Source organism: Panicum virgatum, chromosome 1K (assembly GCF_016808335.1).
Source record: "Panicum virgatum strain AP13 chromosome 1K, P.virgatum_v5, whole genome shotgun sequence".
Taxonomy (NCBI): domain Eukaryota; kingdom Viridiplantae; phylum Streptophyta; class Magnoliopsida; order Poales; family Poaceae; genus Panicum; species Panicum virgatum.
Genome location: NC_053136.1, coordinates 15,419,014 through 15,446,162, shown reverse-complemented (window position 1 = coordinate 15,446,162; position 27,149 = coordinate 15,419,014). Strand labels below are relative to the sequence as shown.

General features: G+C 42.8%; 2 protein-coding genes and 1 long non-coding RNA gene across 5 annotated transcripts; 1 reads left to right on the top strand and 2 right to left on the bottom strand.

Annotated features, from left to right (window-relative positions):
- Positions 1 to 9,330: 9,330 nt before the first annotated feature.
- LOC120696944 lies at positions 9,331 to 23,270 on the top strand. 3 transcript variants are annotated; one of them, XM_039980025.1, is made up of 14 exons: positions 9,331 to 9,341; positions 19,693 to 19,698; positions 19,831 to 19,863; positions 19,931 to 20,074; positions 20,189 to 20,462; positions 20,567 to 20,666; positions 20,760 to 20,978; positions 21,063 to 21,183; positions 21,291 to 21,451; positions 21,542 to 21,885; positions 21,965 to 22,029; positions 22,093 to 22,138; positions 22,625 to 22,696; positions 22,786 to 23,210. In XM_039980025.1, exons 3-10 carry the CDS (start codon positions 19,858 to 19,860, stop codon positions 21,654 to 21,656), a joined length of 1,140 nt encoding a protein of 379 aa, XP_039835959.1. In that variant the 5' UTR covers positions 9,331 to 9,341; positions 19,693 to 19,698; positions 19,831 to 19,857; the 3' UTR covers positions 21,657 to 21,885; positions 21,965 to 22,029; positions 22,093 to 22,138; positions 22,625 to 22,696; positions 22,786 to 23,210. The 3 variants fall into 3 exon arrangements, with proteins under 3 accessions (XP_039835959.1, XP_039835966.1, XP_039835951.1); XM_039980017.1 differs by having other exon boundaries at positions 9,337 to 9,341; positions 19,693 to 19,699; positions 22,102 to 22,138; positions 22,786 to 23,270; XM_039980032.1 differs by lacking the exon at positions 22,093 to 22,138 and having other exon boundaries at positions 22,786 to 23,239.
- On the bottom strand, positions 18,054 to 19,176 carry LOC120696965. Its single transcript, XR_005684332.1, has 2 exons — positions 18,454 to 19,176; positions 18,054 to 18,358 (listed from the first exon to the last, which is right to left on the bottom strand). It is a non-coding gene; the product is annotated as an uncharacterized LOC120696965 (long non-coding RNA).
- Positions 22,852 to 26,333, bottom strand: LOC120696937 (putative UPF0481 protein At3g02645). The gene has a single exon (XM_039980008.1). The coding sequence runs from the start codon at positions 26,198 to 26,200 to the stop codon at positions 24,800 to 24,802; it is 1,401 nt and encodes a 466-aa protein (XP_039835942.1). The 5' UTR covers positions 26,201 to 26,333; the 3' UTR covers positions 22,852 to 24,799.
- Positions 26,334 to 27,149: the final 816 nt, after the last annotated feature.

Genomic DNA, 27,149 nt, shown 5'->3' with positions numbered 1-27,149 from the left:
CCACTATCTCACAGCAGCAGCTTAACTTTTCTTTTGAGTGGATATATAAGAGGTTAATCTATAAAACCTATATAGTTGGTCCCCACTAGAGATTTCTCTCGACATGCAAGCTGTCCACCTCAGCAATGCACTATCACATGTAATTAAAATCCACTATACTAGCATTTTGTTATCCACATCAACATGTCATACAATAATCCACTAGCATTAATCTGCAATAGTTTATTCATTTATAAAAGTAATTAGAATATATATACTAGCATTTTATTAGCCGTGTCAACATGTCATGCAATAATCCACTAGCATTAATCTGTACTAGTTTATTCATTTATAAAAATAATTAGAATATATATAATTTCTTCATTCAGCCATGTCAACATGTGCATGTGCAACTAAAAGAGATCGGGTGCTCTAGCCTAAGAGGGGGAGGGGGTGAATTAGGCACTCTAAAAACTTAGACTTATGGTTCCAACTAGTTTGCACAAAACTTAAACTAAAACATGCTATCTATATGTGCAACTAGGTTGTTCTAGTGTGAAACCCCTATCCCAAAAGAGTTTAGCAACCTATAGCCTTTCCTATCAAGAAACTATTCTAGGAAAGTAAAGACACACAAATTGCTAGTATGAAATGCGGAAGCTTAAAGAGCGGGATAGGAGATAGCAAACTCTTGACGCGGGTGTTTATCCCGTGGTTCGGTTAGCCACAAAGACACATCTACATCCACGTTGTTGTAGCACTCACTAAGAGTATTGCTACTCGGCCACCAAGTCTCTTCCGTGAATACAATCACGGTCACCTTGGCCCCGGGTTCCACTAAGGAGCTTCTCCACAAAAGATAGGGGTCACCACGCCCCCCGCACAAAGATGTCATCGCCGCTCCACACCAAGTCGGAGGGTCGATGACGTTGCCGGCGAGCTTCTTGCACCAAGGTGCCGGCGCACCAAGCTCTTGTTTTGGTTCGCTAATGAACCACAGCACAAAGGCTCGAAGCCTTGCAATCTCACTCACTAAGAGCTAATCCTTTACACAACACTCTCAAAGTGTGCTAAGGGCTAAGGATATGATCATGATGCTTTTGTATGGCTTGGAGATGTTCTTGGCTGTGTGTGGGATGTCCAGCAACTCCAGCAATCTTCAAATGGCCGGGGTGAGGCGTATATATAGGCCACCAAGTCTTGTAGCCGTTGCTCCAACGGTCAGCAGAAAATCTGCGTATCACTGAATGAACCGATGCCTCAGGCTGGGGTAGCATCGGTTCATCCGGTCACTCATAAACTGAAGTAGCCGTTGAACTCCTGACAGCTGACACAGTGACCACCGGTTGAACCGATGCTTAGCCGTCGGTTAAACCGGTCACTCACAGCACACAACTCTTCTGCTGACGTCATTACACCGATGGTATGCACAGATGCTTCACCGGTTCAACCGGTGCTGAAGACTTGGCTCTTGCGCAACTTGCATCGTCTCTGGAACACAGTACGCCCAAAGCACCGATGCCCCTTTTTTTGACCCGTCGGTTCATCCGATGCCTCTAAGCTGACTTGGCTTCGATTCCCTTCTGCACCAAAATACTATGGCGTCGGTTCTTCCGATAACCATAGGATGCACCGATGCTCATGCGTCGGTTCTTTCGGTGCTATTGACCGAAGAGCGGAACCCCCGTAGTGGCGGCCCTTCGGGCCTTGCTACGCCTATCTTCTCTTTCTCTTTGTAATCACTTGAACCTAAAAGTCTGAGAATGGTCATCTTAACAATCATATTAGTCCAAGTGTTGTGTTGTCATTCGATCACCAAAATCACTCGAAATGGCATAAATGGTGCCATGTTCGTTTCAGCATCCCAATGGGATCCATAAGGTTTTATTATTATTTCTCTGTTCTCTGATTCAGCCACATGACCTTCATTATTGTAACCATCCAATCAACTTCGTGCACATCTTATATCCATGAAATTTATCTCTATTCGTTTCTTTTTTCTCTAACCAAAGAATAACTCAAAAATTTATTGTTTTTCATCCAAGATTTCTCATATGACTTTCAACGTAATCTCTACAAACGCACGATTTATACGAGCTTTTCTTTATTAAAAAATCTATTATTTTTTGTTTTTAGCAAACTCGATCTAAATACTTATTTGTTTTACTACATGCTCTCCATGTTGTTTTATTTAAAGAACTATTATATTTTTACTATAGTTTATCGAAAAGCTCTCTCAAATCCCGCAGCAACGCGCGGGGAATCACCTAAGATATATAATGGCCACTACCGAAACAGTACTCGAGTTGTTTTATCTGACTGGTTTATTAGCAACGCAAGTCGTTGCAAATTAAATCAATCAATCAATCGGCACCGAGAAGAGGAGATCAAAGCACAAGCTCTACACTGATTCAGCGAAAGTGAAAGCCACAACAGAAATAATCTTTGCGAGGCATCAAAGGTAAGCTAAGGCCTTGTTTAGATCCTCAAATTTTTATAGTGCTACAGTAACTTCGACCATTTGACTACTAATTAAAAGTATTAAATATGGATAATTGATAAAATCCATTCCACAACCCCGGGTGTAATTGCGAGACGAATCTTTTAAGCCTGAACTATGATTAGACAATATCGTGCTACAGTAAACAACCTCTAATGACAGAATAATTAGGCTTAATAGATTCGTCACATGATTTTCCGTCCATCTATGTAATTAGTTTTATAATTAGTTTATGTTTAATCCTTCTAATCTTTGATTGAAAATTACTATAATAAATTTCATCCAAATTTTAGCAGGATCCAAACACATCTTAAAGATGGTGATGTCGATGCAAAAGCTTAAAGGCTTAAGAGTTAAGACCCCAAGGAAACCAACCCTACTTGCTAGCAGCATTTAACAGATTTTCTGTTAATGAACCAGCAAATTTATGGCAGCAGCTGTGCACTACTACAATAATAATTTGGAGAAACAATTTCTTTTTAGGGACGGACCAAAATTTCACCCGTTACTACAAATAAAGTGAGATTACTGTAGCATCCGGCCCATCCAAAAAAGCATTTTTAGGGGCGGGTCACTCCCTCACCCGCCCCAAAAAATAAGCGCCATTTTTTAGAGCAGTTCATGGCATAACCCACCCCTAAAAAGAACATTTCTAGAGGCGGTTGATGCCATGAACCGCCCGTAAAAATGGTAATATTTGTTGGAGCAGGTCATGGCCTCACCCATTCCTACAAATGGTTCCATGCAAAAGAAAAATCATAAATTTTTCATATGATCTCTGATGAAGTCAAACTTTAAATTAAAACTATAGAGAATGACGATATCTAAAACTTTGTAGCTGACAAATTTTACAGTTAAGGTCATCTAATGGTTCAAAAAATTATTATAAGTTCTCTATAGCTATAACTATATAATATCTCATATATCTCAAGTCACACTTTAAAGTTTCCACTATTTTAATCTTTATATACACTAAAATATACTTGGCATATTTTTTTTCGCTTCTATAGTTTACAATAATCATAGTGTAGAAGTTTCACATTTTTTAATTTGTTTTGCCATATGTAAACAATTAAATGAATTTTTAGATAAAATAAAAATATTTTTAGAGGCGGATGATGGCGTCACCCGCCCCTACAAATCAAATTTTGAGTTAATATAAAAGGATAGCATACCCCATAAAGTCACAAGTGGTTGTTTAGTGTAGTGGAAAGTTAGGTACGCGCCAGGCTGGAGGTAGTCGCTTCGAATCTCAGGTGATGCAAGTGTGTATATTTTGTTAAAAAAAATCTTTTCTATTTTTATTTTGTTGTTTTCGATTTTTTTGACCTTTTAAATTTTCTGGACATGAATTTGTAGGAGCGGACACCTAAAAATCATTTTTATGGGCGGATGCATTACCCGTCTCTGAAATTGTCATGTTTAACTGCGAAAACTAGGGGCGAGTACCGCATCTCCCCTAAAATGCTTTTTTACCCACCCTTAAAATCTTTTTTTGCACTAGTGATGTACGAAACATCACTGAATCTCTAGAGCTACCACGTTTTCGAGTACCCGTATCACTATCAGCTAGCATATCATTCATTGATGATATAAGCTGGGCTGGAGCAGTGTCAAACATTGAGACCTTGTTTGTTTATGGATTTTTTCAAGTTTCTATCACTACTAGAAAAAGTCTCATTCGTCCATGGCCATTAGTACCGAGCATGCTTTAGTCCGGTACAAATATTGGCACGGGGCAATATTACTATCGGGCTCAAATTTGGAAGCCCCCGGAGCCATTTTAGTAGCAGACCAAAACACCGGCCGGTACTAAAATGTAGTACCGGGCCAATACACCGGCTGATACTAAATGTCGCATTTTAGTACCGGCCGGTGTTTTGGTCTGGTACTAAAATGGCACGGCCATTTAGTACCGGGCCAAGGCACTGGCCGGTAATAAAATGCGACATTTAATACCGGTCGGAGACACGGACCGGTACTAAATTAAATACCGACCACCATCCAGTACGCCACACATCTTCTTCCTCCAGCTATCCTCTCATCCTCTCTCTCCCTCCCTCCCTCTCCTCAGGCAGTCTGCAGGGTGCGCGGGGGCTAGCCGCCCCTCCGGCGGCGCGCAGGTGGAGGCCGCCCTCCGGCGGCGCGCGGGGGTTGGCCGCCCTTCCGGCGGCGGCGCAGGTGCCCGTCCTGCCCTCCGGCGGCGTGCGGGGGCTGGCCGCCCCTCTGGCGGCACGCGGGGGCCCAGCCTGCCCTCCTGGCGGCGCTGCTCGTCACATTTTTTTTTTGATTTTTTTAAATTTGTGATTGTAAAATGTATTATTCTGAAATTTGTGATTGTGATTGTTATGTGATTATTTGATTGTGATGATCGGTGTTGTGGGAAAGAAAAAAGAAAGAAAATGAGAAAAGAATGATTTTAATATTTGTGAATGTGATGTGATTTTTTGAATGTGACGGAAGGTGGTACGGTGTGGGAAAGAGAAAAGAATGAAAATGAAAAAAAGAGGCGGGAATGAAAAAGCAACGTTTGGGGACAAATGATGTTAGTACCGGTCGGTAACACCAACCGGTACTAAAGAAACCCTTTAGTACCGGGCAGCTTGACCGGTACTAATGGAGGTGCCATTTAGTACCGGACAAGCAGTACCGGTCAGCTACCCGGTACTAATGGGGGGTTCCGGCCCGGTACTAAAGATTGTTTTTCTAGCAGTGTATCACATCAAAAGGAATCTTACTATTTTGGAGTATTGACAGCTGAGTGCTAATTCGGGAGACGAATTTAATGAGTCTAATTAATCCATAATTTTCTACAGAGATGCTACGGTAACCATCCGCTAATCATGGATTAATATACCTCATTAGATTCATCTTGCAGTTTAGCTCTAGGATTTCTGTAATTAGTTTTATAATTAACTTTATTTAATACTTCCAAATACTAACATTCTCTTTGATGTGACATGGACTAAAGTTTAGCCTCTGTTGACGCAAAAATCAACACATTGGAATCCGAGGGCAAGTGTTCGTCAAGTTTCGGAACTTTTGAATAGATTTGAACGAGAAAACAGCAATGCGCCCGAGATCAAGCCCTATATAAACTCGATAACTTTTGAATAGATTTGAACGAAGCCACAGCGATGCGCCCGATAGCTAAAGCTCAAATATACTCGGTAAAACGAAGACTCACCTGCAAATCAAGTCGCTCGAATGTGAGGCGTCCTTGATCAACTTGAAAGAACTCGCTGAAAAGAAAAGAAAAGGCAAAGTCGCCGAAAAAGTGCAAAGGAAATTGTAAAGTGTTTGTTGTATTGGATGTGTATCAAGTTTCTCCGGTCCCGTACAACTGGTATTTATAGCCTAGTGCTACCAAGTCCTAACCGATTACGGCAAACATTACTCGACCTATAAGATAAAAACTTCCTAATTTAAACTACTTAAAGATTACAACCAAATCATCAGAATCCTTGTAGATTTCGAATTTCTTTTCCTCTTCTTGATTCATCGGCAACTCTCCATTGGCCGATCACCCAAATGTACGGATCAGCATCTTCACAGAATATTCTTCTGGCCCATCGGTTGTACCCCATCGTCCGATTCTAACCCTGTGCATCTTTTGATTTCTTTCAAATCGGCATAAGCTCCTTCACAAAATCACCTTCCCTGACACGTGTCAAAAAAATGGTTTCAACACATACCCCCCAGTTTCGTAGTAATTTATTTGTTGCTCCGAAATTAATTCCAATCATGATTGCTAACGTCCGAAGAAATTTCTGTTCTCCAAATAAACAGCGCATCAAATCCCCATTCTGCCCTTCAACCAAGGTTATAAATGTCTCCGTCTTTTTCTCTGTCAGCACTTTTTCTGTAGCACTCCTCGCCTTCTCTCTCGCTCAAGAACACGCAGGCTCTGCCGCCATCTACGCAATCGGAACACCCCTTGGGTTTGAAGATTCAAGCTCGAGGATCACCCGTTCCAGCAATGGCGTCCATCTCCGAGATCCCAGAGGTATACTCAACCTTTTCACCCCCGCTTTTACTTTCAATCTTCGCTCCTATTTCCTTGTACGCATCTCTTATTTCTGCCTCTATTTCCAGAATCTCAGGGGTAATGTAATCATTCCTTTGGAAAACCAACCTAGCACGATTTGCCTAGGTCCCATGGGTAATCCAGATCCCAGCAGCATGATCAATCTAGAGACCAGTAGAATACCCCTCAAATCATCCACCATGAGTCTAGATTGGTCTCAGGCATTCAGATCTTGGCCGAGTGTTACCCCTGGATGGAGGGACTAGTTCCGTAGGATGGCTAATGTTCAGAGAACCAACTAGGAGCAGTATGACATTAGCCAGTGTCTGAATCTATCTTTATCTGAAATGATCTGAAACGAGCCGATGCTCATATCGGCTTCTTTTGGTCCGATGCCATCAATGCATTTATGTTCAACCATGGACTAATAGCACCCACTCTGATGGATGTTATGATGCTTACTGGTTTGAACATTCATACCTCCGATATACCCTTCCAGCTTCTAGAAAAAGCCTCCCTCAAGATTGAAACAAAGAGCATCGGCGGATGGAAAGGGTACATCGGCAAGAATATAAACAATGGATCAGTATCTGTCAGAGAGCACACTGTCTTTCTCAATATGTGGCTTGAGAAATGCATTTTCAGTGGCAAAGCTATTGGCCCAACAAACAATAACCTTAAGTTGGCAGAAACTTTGGCCAATGGAAAGCTGGTTCCCCTTGGCAAAAACCTCTTGGGATCAATCTATCACCTGCTCCACCAGGTGTCAATCAGGCTTAGAATCAATCAGCCGATCACCAACCTTGGACGTCCTTGGTGGTTCATTCAGCTGTGGCTACACATGTATATGCACAAGACTATGGTAATTGACTTATCAGAGCTGAAATTCCCACCAGAAGAATTCTCTGAAGAAGAAATAGTTACCTGCCGATGCACATCATTTGGCGAGGCAGCCATAATGATTGGCAATGATCCCAAGACTTTAGGCATTACTGATTTCTTCAAATGCTTCTATCAAGCATTTCCCGAAGATTCTACCATCTGATTTGCATACCACGATGAAAATACCAGCTATGAGAATCCCTTCAAATTCCAGCTTGATTCTTGAAAGGCTGACAAAGATGCTTCAAAAAGCATGAAGGAAATGATTTCCCCAAGAATCTTGCCAACCAATTTCACATCTGGCAAAGAAATTCCTAGTTACGAATTCAACAACTCTTCAGTGGCAGCCAGACAATTGGGATTTGGCCAAGTGCCACCCCTTTCCTTCTTTGCAGGCGAAGTTTAGTTTAGGGGAACTATCGGCAAAGCTCTCTCGTACGATCGGCTGATGGATCTGGAGCCCAATGTTGACATGGCACTCCTAGCCGATTGGCAAGTCGCCTCCTTTGTCACCACCCCTTTTACCCAATGGTGGTCAGAATGGTAAGAGCACCTCTTCTGCGGATCTGTCAATCTATACTGCACTGCTCTGAATGACAACTACCAAGCAGAAAATGAGGTACAAATCATCAACCTCTGCAATATTTCACAATATCTTTCGCCTATATTTTCTAATTATCACTTTTTCGCAGGATGATGATCGTGACCCTCCGATAATCAGCAGAAGTGGCCAACCGATCAACTATGCACTACCGGCCGATAAACCCAATCTCGGCCACGGCGCTCCGTCTCTCACAAATGTAGCCAGTGGGAAAAAGCGTAGGTTATCCTATACCAAGGTGATAACCCGCAAGAAAAAGAAGTTTCGAGGCCAATCTTCAGCAGCAGCAATATCTCAGATAGATGACATGGCTAATCCTCCTTCTCCTCCTTCAGAAGGTAAAGTCTTAAATTCCCTTGTAATTTCATCCCGTCTGATCATTAAACATATCTTTAATTTGTGATTAAGATATTCCCAAGGATCAATCTGGAGGAGAGGAAGAAGACTCTCAGAGTACACCTCCTCACATATCATCAACTATTCAGGTATGAATCCATTCAATAAATGCTCTTTTAGCCAATACTTAAACTTTCCCATGATCCTAAATCTGACATCCTCTTTGATCCGATCAGGTGCAGCATTCACCTTTGGCTCCCAGGAAATCCAGGGCAGACTCCCCATTGATACAGGTATAATTTCAGAACTTGCTCACAAATGCATTCTGTACATTACTGACAATCACCTTTCAGCTTGCCGATCATGCATTGATTGAATCATCTCATCGGCCGAACATCATAATTCCGGCTTGTACATCTCTGCCTCTTGTTCCTGCTGGCTCCAATTTTGATGAAATAAACCTAAAGCAAGTAAGCATCCTTCTCCTCAGCCGACTTCACAACATATATTATTTTTATTGGCTACCCTGATTCTTGTTCTCTCTTTAGGCACAAGAATCTCCGGACAATAGCATGTTCTCCTTCCAGATTGGAGCCACTTCACAAGAGGAAGAAGAAGAAACAGCATCGGCCGAATCGGTTGCATTATCTGACAAGGTCAAGGCCAAACTTCAGGAGACACTTTAGTTCCTGAATCAAGATATCGGCCAACTAGTCAAGAATGCCAAGCCGATTCGTGCCATCTTAGAAAATTTGGAAGGCAAGCTTTCGAAAACAATCAAAGAAGCACCAACTCCTGCTGCCTTCATCGAGAGTCACCGTGTGCAAGTTCTCAAGGCCCAAAAGCAACTTGCCGATCGCCTTCAGCAAGAGGAGATCATCGGCCAAAGAGACAAATCCAACGCTCTCGTGGACTTAGTCTGTGATGAAATCAAGTCCCTGAACAACACCAGGCTGCCATCCAAAGGAACAAGGCCGATTTGGAAGCCAAGCGCGACCGCCTTTTGTAGGAGTTAAGTAAAGTAAACCAGGCGATAGATACTGCAGACCATGACCTCACATAAATCCTATCGGCCATCACCAGACTCGAAGGTGAGAGACAGACGCATGCTCGCCAAGCATACCAGCTTCACAAGAGTCTGCGGCCGATTCCTGGTTCGTCAGAAAACGATAATCAAGTAATTCAAGATGTTGATCAGATTCGCCTACGTGCGATAAAAGTAATCCTAGAGGCTCTAGGATTACTGTAAGAACTTCTTAACATTCCATGCTGTAATCTTCAGAAACTGTAGACAATCTTGACCAAATCTGAGAAACATATTTTCTTTTATACTTTGCTGCTCTAAGGGTGACACATATCGCGTCGGCCACGTTACAACCGATGTACACAACTCACAATCGGCTTTACATATTTTTTGCACTAAAGGTAATACTCCTTAGTATTGGCTATAACTAAAAATCTGGCCGATGTCATAATCGGCCATATCCCTCATCGATCAAGATTCGTCTGAAGAATCTCCAGCCTTCATTGACGCGATCTCATAATCAGCCATCCGAAAGAAACCCTTCTCCCATGGTTGACTAGAAAGGCAATTCATACGATCATAACTTACTATATGAGATTCAGTCGATGCCACACTGAATGATGAATCGGCAGATACTATCTCAACAACATCATCAACCCACTGAATCAAACATTGATACATAGTAGATGGAATGCAACAATTGGCATGAATCCAATCCCGACCCAGTAGTAAACTGTAGGAACCTTTGCCATTAATAACAAAGAAAGTGGTAGGAAGGGTCTTACTGCCAATTGTCAGATCGACGCATAATGCCCCCAAAGCGGGAGACACAACTCCCTCAAAATCGTTGAGCATCATACCAGTCTTTGTCAAATCATCCTAGCTTTTTCCAAGTTTGCGCAGCATCATGTAGGGCATTATTTTCATAGCTGCACCTCCATCAACGAGCATCTTGGTGACTGGTTTACCATCAACAAACCCTTTCAAGAACAATGCTTTATGATATTGCCTCTTATCATCTTCCAGCTTTTCAAACGTTGTTGGTAATGGCTCTAAATTCAATTGTGCCATGGCTTCTTCCAATTTTGGCTCGTGATCTTTAGCATCTAGCGCCATGAATTCCTTTGGCATTATGAAAACCATGTTAATCGGTGCAGCCAATGATCCAGAATCTTGATCATCATCGGCCTTCGGCTTAGCACGCCAAACTTGTGATTTGACCCCCTTCTTGCTCAGAGTCTGCTCTTGTTCTTCCTCTATGATCTCTAGTTGACACAGCCTCTGAACACGCCTCTTCTGTGATCTGCTCAAACCTCCTGGACACCATTGAGGTTGATCCGTGTGATCTAAATGCGGCTCAAGCTCTGGATCTCTGTGCATCGGCTGATCATCATGCACCCTGTCATCGGCCATCTGTTCCAGCCGATCATGTGTGGGTACTCATCTTCTAGCAGGATCATGTAGCATAGTCCTACCCCCCCAGTCGATCACGCACTGATACCCTTTTTCCTAGCCGATCATGCACAGGAGTACGCTCACGTCGGTATGATTCATCAACATGACGTGGCCTTTTATATGATCGGATTCCTTGACCATTGCACTCGGGACAATCATATGCCGATGGCAAGGTCAACCCTTCTTCCCAGTAGTAGACAAAGAAAGGACATCTCCAATGTTCCTTTTCACGACGTGCCTCCTCTTCTTTGCGTTGCTGCCTTTCACGGTCACGCTGGAACTTGTTCAACAACAGCTGAGACGTGACATGTCTACGTGGCACCGAAGAACCTTCGGCCTCATCCTGTGGACCTTTCCCTTTGACTTCATTGGCCGCTATCTGTACCTTGGGATCAACAGCCCCAGATTTCCTGGCCGATGATAACGTCAGGATCTTGGCTTGACGAAGACTCTTGTCTCTGGCCACGTCCACCATGTTAGTGGCGAATGGATGCTAGTCGATCTTCATCGTCCTCTTAGGAGTTTCAAACTTCAGCTTCCCTTGCTCAAAAGCCAACTGAATTTGCTGCCGGAAGACTTTGCACTCATTTGTGTCATGCGATGTGGCGTTATGCCACTTGCAATCCTTCATGTTTTTAAGCTCGTCTTCCGACGGGATCTTGTGATACGGCTTTAACTTGATCAACCCTTCCGACAACAATAAGTCAAAGATCTTATCGGCCTTGGTGATGTCAAACCCGTACGATTCGGGTTCCTTCTTCCCAAACGGACATGTTACCGACTTCTTGTTGTTTTGAATCCACTCAGCTGATGCGACCATTTCTTGCTCCTCATCAGAATCATGACCAGCAGAATACTCTACGTAGTTCACTTTCTTCTGAAAAGGCTTCTTAGGTTCATAGGACTGAGTCTCTCCTGTCATCCGATTCGCAATCTGACTGATGCTCTCAAATTCTTGCGATGCATATATACTTGTCCTTGATGTGTGCCAAGAGTCCATTAAAAGCCGCATCGGCCACTACTGATCGGACAGTACCAGACTGTAGCATCTGTTCTTTATATCTCTGAACCTTTGAATGAAAGCAGCGACCGATTCATCATTCCTTTGTCTTAAGCCAGTCAAATCGATCAACTTTAATTCAGTAACTCCAGAGAAGAAGAACTGGTGGAATTGCCTCTCCAGATCGGCCCAATACAATATGGAATTTGCTGGCAAAGTGGTGAACCAAGCGAAGGCCGATCCAAACAAAGACAAGGAGAACAACCGAACTCTAAGTGCGTCTTGGTTGTCTGCTTCTCCCAATTGTAGAAGGAATCTATTAATATGTTCCATTGTAGAAACTTCTCCTTGCCCTGAAAACTTAGTGAAGTTAGGCATCTTGTACTTGTGTGGGAGAGGAATCTGATTGTAAGCCGGAGGATAAGGAGTCTTGTACATAACAGACTACTGCTTTGGCCTTAAGCCGAACTATTCCCTCATCACTTCAGCTATCTTAGTATTCCAATCAACCTGCTGATCAACTACTGGCATCTACTGAGAAGCCATATTTGCTGAGTTCATCATCATCACAGGCTGTGGTGACATAGGCATCATCGGCTGTCCAGCTGATGGCATCTGATGCGCTTGCTGAGCCACCTGATTGTGTGACTGGTGGGTCATCGCCGGCTGTGGACCTAAGGGACTAGCCGATTGCTGACCAGTAGAATCCATGTACGGCACATTGACATATCGTAATATTCCAGTTGCCTGATCATGGAAAACCCAATTGACTCCATTCTGATGAGGAGATTGTGAAATCAGGACCTCTGAAGAAGATTTGGGCTAGAGCAGAATTGCGAGACGCTGCTGTGGGGTCCTCGGTGGTGGCGCCGATGCGTTGACTTGTGCAGCCATCTGCGGACTCCATGTATTATGTGCGTTCGGCTGTGCTGCTGATGCATCTTGCTGCGAGCCCATCGGCTGAGTAGCCGATGGATCAGGATGAGGAGTCATCAGCTGAGTAGCCGATGCATTAAACTGTATCTTGGGTGGTGTGGTAAAGAAATCTGGAGGCATACCATACCCAGTAACTGGATTCTATCCTTTTGGGAATCTAGATGCATATCCACCTTGCACGGCTGTAGGAATAGGCGGAGTAGTCGTGTAGACAGGAGCCGTCGTTGCTGTGGACATTGCGGTAATAATTTGTGGTGGCGCTTGATCGTTACTCGCTTCTACCTGGCTATTTTGAGCCGACAAAGCTGCTGCCATAGACACCTCCAAGGGGATATACTGTATCTAATCTGACTGTATATAGCAAGGACCCATGCAACCTGGAAACGTGCCTTCTATAAAAGTCTTGACTACTGCATTGTGCACCGTGTTGGTTATGACTGTTGCGCTCTTGATAAACGCTTGTGCCACAACTTGAGACACGCATCAATTATCTTGTTGTCATGTTGCGCTTCCGTTAGTGGCTGGAAGGATGGAAGATTAAACTTCTTGATCATGTCACCAGATCTGGTGACGCTGTATGACTTGAGGCATTCAAGTTTAAATCTTTCCACGAGATCCAAGTACTCCGCTTTTGATCCTCCTTGAGTTTGCTTTCATCAGTAGGGATGCAGTTATCTTCACCAAGTTTAGATTTATCAGTGATATCCACCATATTGAAGCTTCCGGTCCCACCGAGCGTGCAAAAAGATGTGTTGACACAAAAATCAACACACTGGAATCCGAGGGCAAGTGTTCGCCAAGCTTCGAAAAGTCAACCAAGCGTGCCAGTCAATTTGACCTATAATTGACGAGGGATAAAATAAAGTCAAATTCGAGAGCGTATCGGCTGGGATTCCGAATATCTCTCACGCGGATGTATCGAAAGGCTCTGTCGATACAGAAGACGATAAAAGAATATTAAATGCGAGTGTGTAATTAACAAGCGCATAGGCAGGATCAGCTGATGCAGAAAACGACAAAAATCAGCTTAGGATAGCCGATTGCACGTGTATAACAAAATCTAAGCTACGAATGTGTAACTCAGATGATGCAATCTCAAAACAAATCTAGACCGGCTTTTAAGATAACAAAGTATTATTTCAAAACCTAAAGCCGATCTAATATGTCTCTAAGCAGATAGATGTGATAATGGCCAAAAATATAGGAAAAAACCTACAAATGTAGCCAATATCGATAAATTGTGAATAAATCTAGACGAGAAAACAGCGATGCGCCCGAGATCAAGGCCTAGATAAACTCGATAACTTTTGAATAGATTTGAACAAAGCCACAGCGATGCACCCGATTGCTAAAGCTCAAATATACTCGGTAAAACGAAGACTCACTAGCAAATCAAGTCGCTCGAATGTGAGGCGTCCTTGATCAACTTGAAAGAACTCACCGAAAAGAAAAGAAAAGGCGAAGTCGCCGAAAAAGTGCAAAAGAAATTGTAAAGTGTTTGTTGTATTGGATGTGTATCAAGTTTCTCCGGTTCCATACAACTGGTATTTATAGCCTAGCGCTACCAAGTCCTAGCCAATTATGACAAACATTACTTGACCTAAAAGATAAAACTTTCTAATTTAAACTACTTAAAGATTACAACCGAATCATCAGAATCCTTTAGATTTCGAATTTCTTTTCCTCTTCTTGATTCATCGTCAACTCTCCATCGACCGATCACCCAAATGTACGGATCAGCATCTTCACGGAATATTATTCTGGCCCATCGGCTGTACCCCATCGGCCGATTCTAACCCTATGCATCTTTTGGTTTCTTTCAAATCGGCACAAACTCCTTCACAAAATCACCTTCCTTGACACGTGTCAAAAAACAGTGTCAACAGCCTCTGAAACCAAACAACCCCTGAAACTTTACCAGTCATCACATTGACAAAGTGTAGAGAGGGACGGAGACGATGGTGATGGCTGATGTGCACTCATGCTCCTTGCTTGGAGACGGAGTGACATGTATTACGGCTTCTGCCTCTTGGTCACTATCATTTTTAGCTGCGAAAACTAGGGGCGAGTACCGTATCTCCCCTAAAAATACGTTTTTACCCGCCTTTAAAAATCTTTTTTGCAGTAGTGATGTAGAGAACATCACTGAATCTCTAGAGCTACCACGTTCTCGAGTACCCCTATCACTATCAGCTAGCATATCATTCATTGATCATATAAGCTGGCTTGGAGCAGTGTGAAACACCGAAATTTCACCAGCCATCATATTGACAAAGTGTAGAGAGGGTCGGAGATGATGGTGATGGCTGATGCGCACTCATGCTCCTTGCATGGAGATGGACTGACATGTATTCCAGCTTCTGCCTCTTGGTCGTCATCATTGGTTGACAAGATTGAAGTTGTACGATGCCATCGAGTTCGCCAGTGGATCATCAGCGACAACCTCTAACTGGCACTCCAACTGTCGGTGTTTGGCCGCAAAGTCCACTGAGGGATACCCCCAAGGTGGTAACATTTAGGTGAGGGATCGTCGAGATCAGAGACTCGAAGGTACAAGGAACACAAAACTTTAGACCGGTTAGGGCCGTCGAGAGAGTATTACCTTACGTCCTATGTGTTGATTTGTATTGTCTTAGATGATGCATGTTTGGAGGGGTTCCTTCCCGCTCTTATATAGTCTGGGGGACAGGGTTACATGAAAATCCTAGCCGAAAACTAGCTTATGAGTCCTACCCGAGTACTAGGGTAGTTTACTTTTATTCTGACTAGTTCTACTTGCGTTTGAGTTGTTACAATGGCGTAAGGTATGGTCCACGTGCCTCCCTAATCCTAGAATATTCTAAGCCTGTGAGCAGTCCTACTAGCCCGGGTCTGACAGTCAACTAGGTTTCCAAACTTCCAAAATGCACATTGAAGCCCTCAAACTTGCTAATTATATCAAGTGAGGTCCAAATTACAGTTACTTAAGCTAAATCGAATGTTGTATGATTTGTTCAAGTATGAAATTGTATATAAAATATATCCAAAGTTATAACAAATTTACTTGTACAAATATGTTCAAATACAAAAGATCTGTATAAAAAATTATATGAAAATAAAAATCATATGACAAAATTTGTAAAAGAAAAGAGAATAAAAAGATAAATTTTGGAAGAAACATCGCGTAAAAATTTAGGACATAAAGTTTGGAAATAAAATTTTGGACAAAATTTTGAAAATGTAAGAGTTGAGCGCAAGAGTTCAGAAATAAAACTTGAGCCCATATGTAAGCTCCACATTAGCAAAAACAATACTTGCGCTTGATAACTTAAAAATGGTTATTAGAACTTTACATGACACAATTAGCAAGTTTGAGGATCTAAGTGTGCAATTTCAAAGTTTAGAAAACTAGACAGAGGCGAAGCTATCTTATAATTACTAATTGGAGGCTACTTCTGAAGCCTTCAGATGAAGTCACCTAGCATCCTAGGTGGACAATTTAAAAATAGAGAAATCCTACAATTCTCATAAAAATTAGAAACATCCGACCATCAATTCGGCAAGTCTAATCACAATAGCCATTGAATCTGTTGTCTTTTTCTAATAAATTACCCACCTTTGCCATTATAAAAATAGACTAAAGTAACCTCTAAACATGTATCTAAATTACCCACCTCTACCATTATAAAAAATAATATAAAGTAACCTCTAAACATGTATCTAAATTACCCAACTCTACCATTATAAAAAATAATATAAAGTAACCTCCTAATTTTCATATTGATTATCTAACGATATCATAATAAAAAGTTAAAATAAACCCCAAATCTGAACCAAAATTATATTATTATAATAAAATCTTAAAGCGTGTCAATATAAAATTTTAAATTACTATTTTTGTCATTTATATTATTTATGTTATTATTTATATAAAAATATTAACCACAATGTGTGTGTCACCATATATTCTTATATAAGAGAAGAGATAAGAATACCAATTTTCATGTTATTCATATAGCTCAAACAAAGTGTTTAATTAAATATATATCAACATATATGGAGGCGCAATGCAAAGTGAGAAAAATTGTTAGTAACTAAATCTATCACATTTATTACAATTATATAATAATAATTATGTATCTTTACAGTACTGAACTTTTAAAGGGTTAAAAGAGCGCATTACATAGATAATTTAGATATGTCTAACTAATCCGTGCGGGTGTACAGATTAATAGACTAGTATACAATATAGAGGGTGCCCATGCACCCACAAAAATAAGCAAAATCAGTGGTTAAATCTAATTTTTCATCATATATACACCGTAACCTCCACAATTCAACTCGTACCCTCCACAACTCAACGCACTCGCAAGGCAAGTACACCCTCCTTCTCTTCACTCTAGCTTCGCTACTGAATCTAGATGATACTACGAGCAAGTTCAAGGAGCAACAGTGCATTTTACACCACTGAAAATAGTATGCTGTGACAAAGATACGCATCCCATGCTTGTTGTTTGTGTGGTGCCCCAAGCAGACCTATAAGTACTGTATGCCCACATAACCCTTAGGCCGCAAATACGTGTCGACAAACACATAGTCCCTGTCTCGATTTAAGTGTCGTTGAGGAAGAGGAATTCCCCTCAGGCACGTTTAAAGCGGGACGGAGGGAGTACCTCCGAAACGTCCAACACAATGTGATCAAAACTCGTACCTCGTAAGCCGCAGCATCAAGCCCCGTGAAGCAAAAGTCCAACCACCCACGTCCCTGCATGCGTCTTCTTCCCATCCACTTGGTCTTTGAAACGACGTCGCTTCGAATTGTGGGTATATGCTCTATCCAAGTGCTGTGCTTTGCTACTAAACCATCGAGAATAACTGTGACATTGCTTTGGTCCTATAGTAGTATTGATATCCATGTCGCAACGGCACAAGGGTGTGCACATATCGCTCGGTGCACAGAATGTATATTCCCATTCTCTGGCACGCCTAGTCTAGTCTTAATGGAGATTTTATGAAGAGTTTTGTGACATTAAATTCTATAGCACATTATTAATTTTGCTGACATGGTGACAAGGGAGAATTGAAGAATTTCATGGGACGAGAGAGATGTTTCATCCCCCATGAAACTCAGCTGGAACAGTTACCTAATTTCCAAACTAAGTAATCGTGCCATAAAACTGTGCACTGAGATTACTGGCCTTATATGTGTTATGGCTCATGGGGTAGTGGGCGTTACCTCCGTGGGAGAGTGATGAACTAGGCCGCGGTTACTTTGTTGGCAACAAAGTTTTTGCTACACGCGCTCTAAAAAAAATGTATTTATGACACTCCTGATTCAATTGTTAGCACATACACACTGAAGTACTGAAACGTATAGGAATTTGTCGTGAACATTTTGGGGATCCAAGTGGATGCGCATATATTACATTAGGTACAGCCAAACCAAGCCTTGTCTTATTTCGTCGATCATCAGGGAGAAAGCACAAAAGGTAAAGCAACGCCAAAAGCAAGGATACTAGCCAAAACAAGTAGATCTTTCTGCCCTTGAGCATCGAAATCAGCCAGCTTAAGGTTATTGCACGGTGGCTGAGGAGAGACCACAGCAGTAGCTGGTCCTCGTGGAGCGTGAATCCACACGCCTGCAATCCAAGCAGCAGAACTGGGTGTGATCAATAAGTTTGGAGGTGCAGAGATCGATAAAGGCAAATCCAGCTTCAGCTAATAACGGCCTAACCTTTCTTTACCTGGCGGTTCATCGGGGCATTCGACTGCAGGCTCGTCGACGAGGGGACGGCCGGGGACGAAGTCGAGGGCAGGGTGCCCGTTGTGGTCGTCGTACCTACTCATCGCCGGCGATGGTGCTATCCCTGTTTCAATCGACAGCAGTCTCGCCGAGGCGGCAATCATCGTCGGCGATGGTGCTGCCCCTGATTCCCTCGACGGCAGTCTCCCTGAGTAGGGGGAGAAGAGGCTTCCATGGTCAAGTCCACGCTAGAGCCAAGCATCAGCTATATGTTAGAGCTGTGCGCCTCCACGGATCCATCCATCAGCTACAGCTAGCGGAACATCCATCAGCTGCAGCTAGCGGAACAACATGTGAACGCAAGGAAGGGGAAGCCACCGCCTGTTCCCCGATTGGTAACCCGTACCTAACAGATGCAACGGCTGCAAATTTCTTCCACTGGTCCTTTCATTCCTTATCAGCTCCATTATGGACACAAACAAACAAGGTAGCTGCCAGTGGTACAAGAAGTCAAGAACCATGCCTCACCTATATATGATCTGTGTTCCTATTTTCCCCTCTCTGCAATGGAATCCCAACTCATACTCATGGTATTTAGAGGGACCCTCATTGAATTATAATTCTTTTTGTGATTAGAGGAGCGCTCATTGTATTCAGAGATATATGTGTATTCATAACTTCATGGTATTTAGAGGTATATATCTTTGTGATTACCACAAATCTTAATCTACGATTCCTGCACCAAATCGAGCAAAACTATTGGGCCATGTCGCCTCCTTTTCCTCAAGCATTGGATGAGAAACGAACGGCATCCAGCCCTTCAACGTGCCTCTCTTCTTGAAGTTTCTCGAGAGGCCAGCTCCTCGGTCAGAAGAGGAAGCGTTTTTATCCTGTTCTTTCCTCTCTTCACTTATCTCTCCGTTACCCGTTGCTTCATACCGACCCTTCAACCATCACAACCACAGCGCAAGAAAATCTCCGGCCAACAGAAAGGTGTGTGATCTCTTCTTCTCCACGAGAATCAGAATCTTCCTATATCCATCACCAGTTTCTCTTTTTATCTACCCTGCATCGATGTCGCAGTCTGCATCATCTCATGTCGTCCACAAAAGGGGTCGACGCCCCCTTCGTATTGGTCGATAGCTCCAGCCTCCAGGTCGTAGCTCCATCTCCACACCTGCGCTATTAATCCTATAGACATTCAACCACATTCTAAGAAGCTTAGGCAAGAAAAAAAAACATCACTCCAAAAAAGAAAAAGGAAACAAAACAATGAGGTGGTTCTACCTTTTTGTTTTTATAATAGTTCTTTACATTAACTATTACTATTACGCTTTGATTTAACCTATTCCTTTTTTTAATCCTTGCAGCTTCCCGTCCATTATTCAACTAGCAATGCAGGTAATGTATCCAGCTACATTGTTGTTTACACTGCTCTCCAAATTGAATAAATAATAACAATTTGCAGGGCAAAATAACTCCATTACCAGAGCTCCGTCCCATGAACACCCTGTATAATGTTCATGTCAGGGTGTCAAGGACTTGGGAATACAGGGGTAAAAGTGAGAAAAATCCTCTGATCCATTTTTACATGGTGCTCATCGATCAAAAGGTATGACTGCACACTCATTTGCTACCAATTTTTATACAGATATTCTTTCAGAGCATTTTCCCTTCAAAATTATTCTTTCCATCTGTACTAATCTTTAAAAGTTACAAATTACAGGGTTATGCGATGTATTGTGAGGTACCTCCACAAGCGGTGGATCAGTTCAAACAATATTTTCAAGAAGGAAAGGTTCTCTACATATGCAACGCATGTGTTGAAAGGCCTAAGCCTGGGTACAGAGTTGTGGATGCTCCTTATATTTTAAAACTGATCATGAGAACACAGATCTTTGAAGGAAATAGCAATGACACAAGTTTCCCAAAGTATGTATTTTCATTAACACCAATCGAAATGCTACCCCAATATGCAAGAAGGACAGATCGTTTCCTAGGTAACAAAAAAAAAATTGCACATTCGTCCTTGGCTAACACTTGACCTACATTCATCATCTATTCAAGTATCATGACTTACACTCTTTGTCTTTTTTAAATGTAGATGTCATTGGAAAAATCATAGCCATCTCAAATGCAGCTGTAGTGCGTAACACATCTGGAGACCTTATGATGCGTAGGCTGATAACGCTTCAAGACCACAAGTAATATTCCAAATAACAATTTCTGCATTTGCCAACTCACATGCATATTTTTATATACAAACTCTATTCTTGATTTCTCTTCATTACTTGCAGGGGAAACACAATTGATTTATCGCTCTCAGGACAAAGGGCCCTTGAATTTGATGCTGAGGCAGTCTTTCATATTGGTCAGAATCATCACGTGATAGCAATATTTGTGGGCACACTCATGAAAATATATCGAGAAGACTACAAATTTCTCAGTGGAACTTCAGCATGTCGGTTGTACATAAATGAAAATGATATTCCAGCAATGAGGACATTTCAAAGAGGGTATTCTCTCAATTCTGAATTGAAATACAAACATCTATATCTTATCCCTACACTAATGTTTCATTAATTATAATTTGCCAACAGACTGCCATCTCAGGTGACACCAGTTAAAAAACTAGAACTCCAAAGTGAGGACTACATGGAGCAAGGTGTCAAAGAAAAAACTCTGTTTGACCTGAAACAGATAGATCCTTTGACTGACAAGGTAAAAACACTAATCCTTGTTATTTATTAACAACAATTGCAAGCTCTATATTTACATTGGCTACGGATCATTGTATTATTGTATCTATTTTTTATGAACATGTTTAGAACAAAAGATTTCAGTGCACGGTCACACTGATATCTATACCAGAAAAAGAGCAATGGTGCTACAGAGCTTCCCGAGTTTGCAATTCCAGAATGACACCAGGTGATGATGGATATCAGTGCACAAAGATAGATGGCTGCTCATGCAAGCAATATGATTGGAAGTAAGAAAATTCCTCCATACCTAAAATGTAACATATACTCACTTATAAATCTTCAAATGGTCCTTTAACTGCAGTTTCTATATGCTCCAGGTACAAAGTTTGCTTCAGAGGAGCAGACGATACACATAGCCTTGAGTTCATGTTTTTCGAGAAAAAAGGGGTAGAGCTTATTGGAAAAAGCGCAGACCCTAAGGAAACAACATGACCCCAGCTCTATTCCACTTGAGATATCACAATGGATTTCCCATAAATTTACTTTCGTAGTCAAAGTGCTATTCAAAATAAGTGTCAGAAACATGGAGCCTTCTTTTGAGGTTGTGATGATCAAATAGAGACATGGAAAACAAGCAACATTACCAAACATCATACAAAGTGTATCTAATGATGATCTCCCGCCACTGGTAACAATATCCTCAAAGCAAAAGACCGATCAGGTATACCAAAAGATAATTTTTTGTTTCATCCATGCATGTTTTATAAAATATATTTCTGCTAACTATGTACTTGCTGCAGCAATCATTATCATACACTCCTCAATTCACAGATATACAAGATATGGATGTCGACCAGCAGTCTGAGTAAGTATATTTTTACTATTTCGTACACATATCCTATTTCCCTGTTTCTAATAATATTTCAAGAAATTACAGTGCTTGGGATACCACAGAGAAGCATTCTAAATCACAGGTACTCTTCTTCCTTGCGATACTCACCAGCTCCATTCCAAGTAATAAAGTAAATGTGCATGGCGCAGCACAAGGAAATGGACAAAATTATGTGCTGCTAAATCTGTGGATACTATTAGCTGTTTCACCATGCAGTAACTTGGCCTATAATATTTTGCAGTTGAATTCTTTTTACATACCACACACACATACCACTAAACTAGAATATATTTCTCTGCATTCTTGGTATTCTCTGGCTGCTTCCTTTATGATCTACATGTAAATATTGATACATATTTTGGATGATTTTAGTGTTTGAGCAACGTAACAATAACACCACTATTTGGCTTAATCAGATATCTTCATATTCCTACTTCATAGAAATATATTTTTGTTTGTTGATTAACCAAATCACGATCATACCATGTGAATACATTCGATGATAAGTAGGTTAATAGTGCTTAGTCAATTTTTATGCCTTCAGCTCTCATCCATCTGTTTTTTCTAGATTAATGACGATGATGACAAGAAGCATGAGGAACAGAAGAGGAAGAAGCTAAAAATTGAAGGATGATCAAAAGTATGTTACCCTTACATAATTGTCGAGTCCCAAAGGTTACCTTTATCCATATATATATGCCACTCCTTATTTTTACCTATATGTGGCAGGACTGCACAACTAATAGCAATAAACCAAACAGAGGGATATTTTGTTGTACAGCGGGAACGTCAATGTGGACAGCTACTTTTGCTTATAGTTTCTTATACAACTTTCGTTAACTGATGCTGCGTGCTACAACTACACACAACACAACAATGAACCAAGCAAAAGGACATTTTGCTTTACAGGGAATGGCAATGTGGATCGCTACTTTTGCTTATAGTTTTGGGTACAACTTTCGTTAACTGACGCTCTTGCTGCATATCTTTTGGGCGAAAACAGAACTTTTCGACAGTCTAGAAGATTTGTAGGCACCATCAAATAGCATAGATGATGAAATCACAGGTTGTTAGATACCTATCTTTTGGGTAAAGCCAACATTGTTAGCAATATAATGTGATATATTATATTGACAATTTGTCACTGCTGACAATGTTCCACATGCTCGCAGTCTAAAATTAAGAATATGAGCAGCAGAAGCTTCCAATGTATCCACATGCTCCCAAGTTTGTTCTGCAGCCTTTTTCTACCTCTAATCAAAACCCTTAAGATCTGCTGAATTATAATAGCAGATTTTCTCAACTACACAAACCTATTCCTGTCCATTATGCGAATTAAGTATATGTTCTACTTCTTGAAAAGAAATGGATGCCAATAATGTAACAAAGGCAGCCGCGGCCAGGGCGGCACAAGGCCTCGGCCCGGAGAGGAGGAGCAACCGCTGCCGAGAAAGGCTACGATGTTTCTAGAGGAGATATTTTTTTGGTGACCATTCAATTTCTGACGCGTGCGGAGAAACATTGAGAAAAAAGCTCAGAGGTTGGCAGACGCGGCCTTCATGCCCAAACCCGCTCAAATGAAATTGATCAAATAGGCCTTCATGTCCAAACCCGCTCAAATGAAAGTCTTATAATTTAAAAGCATTCAGTATAAAGGTTACTAAAAATTCCAAAACCTACAACCGCTACAGAGCAAATTTAGAAATACAAAGCTCTATGATAAATCACCCGTTCAACCAAAACATCTTTAAAAAAAGTGATTCATAAAAAAGTTTCTCAAAATTCAAAGTGCTTCCACATCGTACACGGAAAAAAAATGTCCGACGGGTACATCCACTGGCCACTCGTGGCAAAGCCACGAGGTTTTCTAGTCTAACTACTATTCTGTGTATTTTCATGAACAGGGTTGCTACAAAAGTGGATGCAGTTGAACTAAACTGGTCACTTAAAACACCCTAGATTTGTTATGAAGAAGAGCTTAATTTCAAGAAATGTATGTAGCTCGTGTATTCAGCATTGCAACAATGTGTTGTCTAATACATTCTAATGTACGTTGAAACATAACAATCTTCCAGCTCAAATTACTACGCCTAAAACTGATGCCCTAATAATGTGTTTACTTTTATATCGTCCGTATGTATTAGAGCGCATGTTTACTATAGCACATCATTATCAAATTATGAACTAATTCTTCTCACGAATTAGCGTTTATTTATGCAATTGATTTTATAATTAACTTATATTTAATACTCCTAATTGGTGTCAAACATCTGTTGTGATGGGAACTTAAAGTCCCCGAACAAATCCGCCTAAATTCGGTTAGCAGCTGGGTCTGCCATTGCCATTGACAACTGGATCAGCAGCTCCATCCTCCTAATTAATTTTGTTTCAAATCAATCTGTTTTATTATGATATGCTTTCAATTTTTAATAAAATGTTTTTGGAACGGTATGAGAAACTTGTTTTGATGTTTTTATTGGCGGCAACTCAATGGTGCAATCAGATTTTGATTTTGATGCTTAGTCATAAAATTACAGGTTTTGGGTGTAAAGAAAAGTTGGGGCCTTTCTTTTTTACCCCTAGCAAATTTTGATGACTTTCTTCAGTGTCATAAAATTTTGAGAAATTTTACTAGGCACCAATTTTAGCATATCAAACTTATTTAAAGTAAGATATTAGCTACATTTGCAATGCAAGTTGCAAGTGCCACATGCAGGAAATCCTCCTTCGTCGCTGACGAAGATCATTTGGGTTGAGGGTGAACTAGTTTGTAGACGGTCACGGAATTGTTGAAAAGAGAGAAGAAGGCCAGGACGGCGAGCACGAGCGCGATGACGGACCACGGGTTGCTGCAGTGATCGCGGATGAACCTGGCCCTGTGCCTGTGCCAGCTCCTGTCGTGGTAGCGCTGGACGTCGGCGAAGAGCGGCGCGAAGAGGTGGTCGTCGTAGTCGATGGTGCTGCAGGCGCCCAGGGACTGGAAGAACTGAAGGGCGGCGCCGTCGTCGCTGGACAGCATGTTGTCCGCGATCCCCCGGCGCTGCAGCTCCTCCACGTCCTTCCCCGTCCTCACCAGCGACGCCATTAGCGCCGCGTAGCTCGTCAGCGGGGCGCCGCCGGAGCCCTTCCGGTGGCCCCTGCTCTGCTCGAAGGCGACGAGGTTCACGAGCAGCGGCAGGCTCGCCTGGTCGATCGCTACGGGGGGCATCTCCATCACGCCCCTCCTGGCGTCGAACGTGATGTCGAACATGCCGCGAGGGGACGCCGCCGGCGGCTTCCTCACGAACCGGACGCCGGCCTCGCGGAGCGCGCTGACGCAAGGGATCACCCGCGGCGGCGGCGGCGGCGAGGCCTGGCTCGACGGTGGCGCCGGAGGCGGTCTGGGCACGAACGCCTCGTGGAAGAGGTGGATCAGGTGGTCGATCGGGCCTGTGGGCGCCTTGTACGGCGACGGCGGTTGGTGGCCGGGCAGGAGCGCGCCGTTGGGCTTGAGGTGGCGCAAGAGGAGCTTGAGCAGGTCGGCCCTCGGGACCTCGCCGCGGAAGAAGGCGTCGAAGAGCGCCTCGAGGACGAAGAAGGGGATCTGGTTCTCGACGAGGAGGAGGTCCGAGTGCAGGAGCGCGAGCGCCCAGCCGGCGTCGCAGAGCGCGTCGGGCTCCCGCCTGTTCCACTTGAAGAAGAACTCGAGGACGAAGCAGCCGTCGAGGAGCAGCTTCTCCGCGAACCTGCCGGCGTCCTCGGCGTCGTCGTCGGCGTCGGCGGCGGGCTCGCTGTAGCAGGCGCGGGCGCGGGGCTCGGCGGCGCGGACAGCGCGCACCAAGGCGCGCAGGGGCGGCTGCGCCGTGGCGGCGGCGCGCTGGAGCAGGTGGCGGAGGTAGCGCCACTTGTGGCGCTCCATGGCGCGGAGCTCGGCGCGGCCGCGGTAGTAGGGGCCGACGGACACGAGGCGGGGCTCGTACAGCGTCCGGTCCGCGTCGCGGACGCAGGCCGGGACGCGGAAGATGGTGAAGGAGCCCCCATCGTCGTGGCGCCCGTCGCTGGCAAGCCGTCGCTCGACGGCGAGCTCCAAGGGGTCCTCCTGATCCGTCGTACCTGCAGGCGACGCGTCCGGCGTGGCACCAGAGGACGTGGTCTCCTCGTCCATGGAGGATGGAGCTGCTGATCCACTTGTCAATGGCAATGGCAGACCCAGCTGCTAACACTTCGATTGGTTCCAGGACTTAGGCCCCGTTTGGGAGGGTTTCTGGAGCGGCTTCACGAGCGGCTCCAGGTAAAGCCCTCCCAAATGTTTGTTTTGTAACCGGCTTCACGTATGAAGTCGGTCCTGAAGCCATCAGCGGTTTACACAGGCAAGGTGAAGTCATGAAATCGTGGCTTCACGCGGCTTACACATCAATCTAACAAGTGAAGCTGTTTTGCCAAACATTTTCTAAAATGGCTCCAACTCCATCAGAGAAGCCGCTCCATCTAAGGAGCCGGAGCCGGAGCTGTTTTTGGAAGAGCCGGAGCCCTGCCAAACAGGCCCTTAATAAGTTCCCGGCACATTGGATATTTGACACCAATTAAATATTAAATATAAATTAATTATAGCATCAATTGCATAAATGAAGGTTAATTTGTAAGATTAAGCTCATATTTAGGGTGATTTAAGTGAAATTAAGCTACATACCAATCTAGGGTGTTTTAAGTGACCTGTTTAGTTCAGCTGCATCCACTTTGTAGCAGCCCTGTTTTTGAAAATACACAGAATAGTAGTTAGATTTGTGGTAATGACAAAGATACCTCTAAATACCATAAGTTATGAATACAATGATGATGCCTTTTAATACAATAAGTGTCCCTCTAATCACAAAAACAATTATATATAATATAATTCAATACCATGAGTAGGAATTGGGATTCCATTGCAGAGAGAAGGAAAATGGGAACACAAATCATATATACATGAGGCATGGTTCTTGTACGAGTTTAGGAAAAGCTACCTTATTTAATGTTTTTTGTTTATCCGTAATGAAGCTGACAAGGAAGGAGGACCATCCGAAGAAATTTGCAGCCATTGCATCTGTCGGGTCGGCGAGGAGGCTGTGGCTTCC